Genomic DNA, 7,381 nt, shown 5'->3' with positions numbered 1-7,381 from the left:
CCTCTATATTCATATTCACAATGGAACTCACCTTCCTTACCTCTCACTTCCTCTGCTTCATCTATTCTCATAACATGATCGAACATCTCAACCTATCACTCATTTTTCCTACAATTGATGCAACCCCTAGACTTCCTACATGGATTCATTTCTTATGCTATCCTCCCTAGTCACTCCACTCATTCGTCTTAGCATTATCATCTCCGCTATACAACAGCATAGTTCAGATATAAAGACCCATACTACAATGAATCAATAGCTATTAATTTAAGACAATAGAAAATGTATTAATTTATCATAAAATATAAAACTGTTTCATAACAAAAATTAGCTAAGATTCGATACGCTTAAATCTCAACCATATTCCGTTTTCGGGAATAGTATTAAAAGACAGCTTCTTTGGTTTTATGGGAATATCAGTTTTTTCACAAGGCTCTACTTGGTACTTTATTAATAATTTAGAAAGTGCCAATTTCATCTCCATTTCGCCAAAACGCTTTCCTAAAAATATTAAAAAGAACATTATTGGGTAAAACATAGTTAAATAATGTATATTTTATTTGTTCTACTTTGCTATCTGATAAGAACTATGAACTGTTAAAATTATTACCTAAGCATATACGGGGCCCTTCTCCGAAAGGCATGTAAACACCACTTGGCCTTTTGGCTTTTTCTTCGGGTGTAAAACGTTCCGGATTGAAGGTAATCGGATCCGGGTAATACATTGGATCCATGTGTAGACTGTATGCCGGTATAGCAATTTTCGTACCCTTTTCTATGACCAAATCTTCTCCAGGAACTTTGTAGGACTCTGTAGCTTCTCTGCCAATTACTGATAAAGGTGGATACATACGTAGAGTTTCTATAAAAAAAAATGTATATTAATAAATTAGTTTATTTTACTTTTTAAAAGATCTTGAGTAATCTTAGTTGCAATGTCACTGACCTGATATGATTATTTCGAAATATGTAAGTTCTGTTAAGAACTCGTTATTGAACTCGCCGTTATATTTAGATTTTGCGGTCAAAATTTCATCCCGAACGCGGTCTTGAATGTGTTTTTTCAGAGTTAGCTCATATAAACAGTAGCTCATGGTAGTTGAAACCGCTTCAAACCCAGCAAGAAACATGAGAAAAGCGTTTGCTGCTATATCCGTTTCTCTGTTGTTCACTGAAACAACATCAATAATAGGTTTATTTATACAATTCTCATAAATAACTTATCAAAAGCGGTCCTGTAAGTTTATCTACTTGTAAATGTATTGTAATTTTACATTTAGTATTATTAAAATTAAGGATTCTTTAAAAAGTTAAGCCAGAAATTAATATAAAGTTTAAAAAAAGAGGTTAAATTATATAGAAAAGACGGAAAAACGACCACAGTAATCAAAATAATTGAAATAATTATGTGTAAAAATAAGATAATTTTTCAAAAAAGCCGAATTAGATGTAGTGTTATTATATTTTAACTAATTTGGAAGGAATATGGTTTATTTTGTTGGCTTTATTATATCTTATGTCGGTTAATAGAAGTATGTTTTTTAAGTAATGATGAATCAAATAATTCGAAAAATTATTTTATTGCATATTATAGTTTGATACTTTTGTTAAGAAAATTTATTTTTTTGTATAGTAAGTTAAATAATATATCAAATTAGTATAATACAATAATATTATTGTCAGCAGACATAGCGACTAAAACCATCCCGCATCCAACAATCACTGACATACCGGCTAAAGACATAAATAAATCTATTAGGAATAAAATAAATACGACATGGCAAAGCTACTGGGATTCCGTTCCGCCTTCCAACAAATTAAAAAAAATCAAAAGATGCACTAAAAAGTGGCCTCATCTTCACAATTTAAACAGACGACAAGAAGTCACTCTAACCCGAGTGAGAATCGGACATTCCTTTTTGACACATTCTTTCTTAATCAGCGAAGATCCACCACCCATATGTAATAAATGCCAAGAAGACCTAACCATCCAACACATCATCCTAGACTGCCCAGACTTACAAAACATCCGAAGTACTCTATCAATACCCAACAACTTAGAAGAAGCTCTCCATGAAGACAACACCAAAAAAATTTTAAATTTCCTTACAAAAATTAACATTGTAAACAATCTCTAACCAACACTTTTGTATTTCATTACTCTTATTTAAAGAAAATATTGTAACCTTTGATATTTAATTATTAATGTAACTTACACAAAACATGCACACAAGGCTTATAACCTCAGATGTTGAAGCCTCTTAAAATAAAAAAAAATAATATTATTATTTTTAAGTATAATAATAATATTAAACTAAACGGTTATGAATATGTCTAAAATGTATGTTATTACTTCTCTAAATTATTATTATCTAAGAAGTTTAGTTTTTGTGTGTACAAACCTTTAGTTTTTAGTTAACCAAGTGTGCAGTACAATGGTGCCAACACTCAGGTTCGACTCAAACAGGCGACATAGGCACACACCTAAGGCGGCATTTTAAATAATTCCCAAATGTCACTAGATCGTTTAGTGGACCTTGCAATGATTTCAATCGAGAAGAAACTGAGAATTACTTTGGACCTGCATGAAGTTACATCTGATTTTACATACGCAATAGCACTAAAAGTTAATTTTTAATATTTTTTTTCTTTGTTGTTTTGTTTTTATTGCAACTATTATAATTGTGTTTTTACGTATGAAGTCTACTAGTAGTTAATATAAAGTACAGACACTAAACATCTAACCAATTGCTCACTATTTATCAAAAAATATAATGGACACAGAATTTGTTTATTATTTTTTTTTTGTATAAACAAGTAATGGATGTAAAAAATATTTCGCTTGTAAATAATTAGGGGGCGAAAAACTTGAGTTTGTCTAGGTGTGTTCAAACGTTTGAGCTGAGCCTGCCCACACTTAATTCACACTATTATAATATTTATTACGAAACTAGCGACGAGGAAAATAAAATATTAGCTTTAAATCTAAAACTCAACGATTACCTGATGGTGTCAGTTTGTTGACGATTAAATCTTGTCTAGCCTGCATCAAAGCCTGCACTAGGTCGTTTCTCACGATATTGTTTTTTGTTCGGTAGTCCATCGTTTGGTTAAACGAAGATTTGAAAAAGTCTGACGCCGCTGGAGGAAAGTCGCTAATTTTCAACATTTTCCTAAGTGACGGTGAAATATACGTGAGTATATCTCCAATGACAAATCTGTATGTCGACGCGAACACGGCATGTCCGGCTTTCCGGAAAGGTGAGTCTTTATCAACGATGGCGTTCAACTGCAGACCGAAAGCGCAAGTACCGATTACGACCGTGGAATAATCGCCCATGATGTCGCGCACTTCTAACACGTCCGATTGAATTAAGTTCATTGCCAAATTTTTCATCAATTGGTCAATACATTCTTTTATCTGATCATGCATGTTTTTCAGCTGGGAAGATGTGAAAATTGGGCTCAATTTGCTTCTCATGATTTTCCATTTCTGTTCTTTCGTCGCGAACACATGGTTTGACAGAGGAGTAGCGTCGATGTCCACAGCCATACCGCGGTCGGTGAAATGCGAGAAATCCTTGATGAGTACCTTAGTTATGAGATCCGGAACGCGAAGCATCAACGTTGGCCTTTTCATCTTGTAAATGCCCCACTTGTACTTGTACATTTGTACTTGTGTCCGAAAGCACAGTTTTATTTTAGCTACCTGAAATTACGTAGCCTATAAGAGCACATATTATAATTTCTATACAGGGTGATTCTTTTGTCATGGGTCACTCGATACCTCATAGGATTTATAGGATTTATTACAATTTTTTATTTTCTTGTGGTTTTTATATAATGTGATCTCAATTTGTTTTTACCCACTTTCCTACTTAGCCTTTTCAATAGCAACTTTTGAAACTTAAATAGTAACGCATACATTTCATTAGCTTATTAAACTGAGAATAATGTACTAAACGTTTTGACTGGTCGATAACCAGTTTTGGATAACCATTTTTAAAGTTATTGAAATTTAGGGTAGGAGGAAAGGTGAAGTGTAGTATTATTTTTATCTGCGCGCACTTTCCAACCGCACTTACCCTGCCTATTTAGGATAAATTTGGAACTCTATAACTAAGTATATAGTTATAGTTATAAACCAGTCAAATATTTTAGTACATTATTCCCAATTAAAAAAAATTAGCTAATGAAATATATGCGTTATTATTTAAGTTTCAAAAGTTTATATCGATAAAACTAAGTTGGGAGGGGGGGTAAAAACAAAAAAAATTGAGATTACATTATATAAAAACAATATGAAAAAAAAAATTGTAATTTCTTATTAAACCCTATATGTTAGAGATATTAAGTGGCTCATGATAAAAGGATCACCCTGTATTGTCATAGCCTAAAATAACACAATCTGTGGTTATCAGTAAACTATTTTCCTTTTAGCAGAGCCGTACATAATGAGAATAATAATATACTAAATGTTATACTGTATAACATTATACAGTATAACAAACATCAATATCTTGTGTTTACATCACAAGTTATGTAAACAAACATCGTAAATACTAAATATTATACTTGGAAGCATTACAGCCAATAAGATTTCCCGCCCACGTTATTTACACGATATTATATTGAACAATCAATAAATATCATGTATACAAATTAATAACAAATACGTAATTAATAATAATTATACATTTATATAAGTAAAACGAAACTACAAAAAATCGTTTTCTCACCGTTTACCGTTATCATGATAACGCAGCGTCCGCTGCTGACTACCGAGTGCTGTATTAGATTCCACCAGGCAGAAAGATATAGTGCACTAAAAAGTACTGGAAGATAAACGAAAAAAGATCAAAATTCAAACTATCACTTTATGTATGGGCGATTGTACCTTGTAATATACTATTGTCCTATCATATATATTATATATCGTCATTGTACATAGTATCAACTAATGCGTTTGTTTTTATTTCATTTTAAAGGTGTTACCTTACTTTCTTTAGTGAAGTATTTCTTATATGAAGTTTAAATGGTAAATTATCATTTATCCTCTATACGCTTATGATATGCGTATATCATATGTGTCTCTCTTTCAGCTACAAAATGGATATCTCAGTTTATTTTTCGTATTTTTAGAATTTTATTACTAAAATAAACTTTTATAGTCCTAGCATTATGTTTCGGTGCCAACTTGACCCACATTACATTTTTCATTTCACAAATGGGACACTGCAATCAGCTTCTAAGAACTTTAATGTCACCTTTAACTTTTTGAAAATTAAATATATCAAACTTAATATTCCAAGGATGCTTCATCGGAAATATTTATACGAGACCTAACCGATATTTCCTCGTATTTCTTCAATCGTACATCGTGCAAGTATACCATTGTTTCCTTGTATTGAATTATTGAATAATAAGTTCATATGAAACCTTTACAGCAAAGTGACATATAATTAAATATAATATAGAACATTTCAAATGTATACGTATATTTATTTCGTGCAGTCGTACCCTTGAGTGATACCTGTGTCATTTCAGGTTTCAGTTGTTCTTAAGCAACGGTTCACAAGCAACGTTCTCTTAATGTGGACTTTTATGGCTATCTAACAACTTATAATTCTCAAAAACGTATATATCAACATTTAAAGACATTATAAGCACATCTCTAAACAGGTTCGTTGACATAAATAAGACAATTTCGGTTTTTTTTTACACCTAGTTTCCCACGACGAATTAATATTTACAATATCTTCTATAAAATTGATATTTTCGATTTCTAAATTTTTCCCATAAATCTTTAGATTATAGACTACAAGTACAAATAAAAATACAAAATGAATAATATCTGTGTTGTGTATCTCTATTCATATAATTAGAGCGGTGCCACAACATTTTTCTTGTATGTTTATATCATGTTTCAGACGATGCACTCCATCATAAATACATGCTACGATAATTGTTTATTATAATGAGTATTTATAAATTGAAAAAATGTTTGGTTTCAGGTGATCGATAAAATAACAGTATGAGTGATTTGAATGATGTTGACAAAAGGCTAGATATCAATAGTTTCCTCTTAAAAGTATTCCATATGATATTGAGAAAAAAAATAATATTTTTTGTATTATTCTTGTACACAGTCTAATATTAGTGTATAGTGTTTTTGGACTTCTATATAGTATCTACTATGGTGACATTGATAGTGGGAGAGTTGGTAAAATAGTAGTGATTTACACTAATTATTTCCTTGCTATATTCAAATGTATAACGTTATTCCGAAATGCTAACCGAATATTAAAGTTATTGAACGTAACAGGTATTGATTTTTTGGTTTGTGGTCTATGTCATTTCAAAGTGGACAGTTTTTTAAAGTTAAATAAAATGTTTTGGAATTCTTACCTGTATAGTTTGGGACTAGCCTACATAACTTAGATAGGTGTTCCTATACTATCTAACTTTTTAATGTCTACTGAAGATTTAACTTACTCTACAAGTATATTTATAACATATTTCTACTATCCCCTTCTTGAAAATTCGTACAAGAAATACTTTGGCTTTCTTTATATAAATTAAGTAGTGTTCAGTATTTTTATCGGATACTTCGCTATTCAATTTGATTGGCTATATTTCTCATTATGCGGAGCAATAGCCACACAATACGAAACTATAACATTAGCTTTAGAGACGTTGGGACATGACAGAGACACAAAAAGTAAGTAAATGGATTTGTATTGTAATGAAAAATAAAATATGTTCATGTGTAATTGTATATAATTAACTCATACTATATTTTTATTTTTAACCCTTGTTTCTTCAATAGTTTGATCAACAGATTAGGTGAAATACTTGGTTTATGATATAAACATGAAAAAGTGGTTCATAATATTATATGAATTGTATTATTAAAATTTAAAGCATACAAATTGAAAGCTAACAATTACAATAGAAAACTTAATATTTGTGACGAGATGTAAATTACTGTTGATAGAGTTTTAGTTAATCCAGACTATATATCTGTAACAACTGTGAATAAGTCGATTGTGTTAAATTATTACAATTAATTCTGTTTTACCTATGTTGGCATACAATTATTCATGATATATATGTATGACTTATATGTTTGACTTTTTAAACAAAAAAGTAATTAAAAAATAATCTTAAAATATCGCATAAATAAAATTAATTGTAAGATTATTTGGATATAGAGAGACGGTATAAATTTTGGACTGTACAATTGTGATTGGACGTCAATGGATATTCGTTTTAAAAAGTTGTTGCTTTTAGCAATGCGAGTGAACAGTGCAACTTCGTTGGAAATTAAAGCGACGCCAAATAAACTTATAAACTTGGAGTTTTTTTTAAGTGTAAGGTT

General features: G+C 30.6%; 1 protein-coding gene across 1 annotated transcript; it reads right to left on the bottom strand.

Moving 5' to 3' along the window:
• Nucleotides 1-331: 331 nt before the first annotated feature.
• On the bottom strand, nucleotides 332-3,670 carry LOC126847314 (probable cytochrome P450 6a14). Its single transcript, XM_050587438.1, has 4 exons — nucleotides 3,004-3,670; nucleotides 947-1,171; nucleotides 611-862; nucleotides 332-501 (listed from the first exon to the last, which is right to left on the bottom strand). Exons 1-4 carry the CDS (start codon nucleotides 3,668-3,670, stop codon nucleotides 332-334), a joined length of 1,314 nt encoding a protein of 437 aa, XP_050443395.1.
• Nucleotides 3,671-7,381: the final 3,711 nt, after the last annotated feature.

This window comes from Adelges cooleyi, unplaced genomic scaffold (genome assembly GCF_023614345.1).
Source record: "Adelges cooleyi isolate 19-005CV unplaced genomic scaffold, UGA_ACOO_1.1 ACOO_flye_CR_arks_rails_tigmint_CR_PRNA_97, whole genome shotgun sequence".
Classification (NCBI taxonomy): domain Eukaryota; kingdom Metazoa; phylum Arthropoda; class Insecta; order Hemiptera; family Adelgidae; genus Adelges; species Adelges cooleyi.
This window is presented reverse-complemented; position numbering and strand designations above follow the sequence as displayed.

What these genes read in the sequence shown, in the direction of transcription:
- LOC126847314 (XM_050587438.1), bottom strand. Translation starts at nt 3,670, where the DNA reads ATGTACAAGTACAAGTGGGGCATTTACAAGATGAAAAGGCCAACGTTG. An exon ending in CAACAAACTGACACCATCAG is followed by an intron (nt 1,172 to 3,003) that starts GTAATCGTTGAG and finishes ATGTTGTTTCAG; the next exon opens with TGAACAACAGAGAAACGGAT. An exon ending in AGGGCCCCGTATATGCTTAG is followed by an intron (nt 502 to 610) that starts GTAATAATTTTA and finishes TAATATTTTTAG; the next exon opens with GAAAGCGTTTTGGCGAAATG.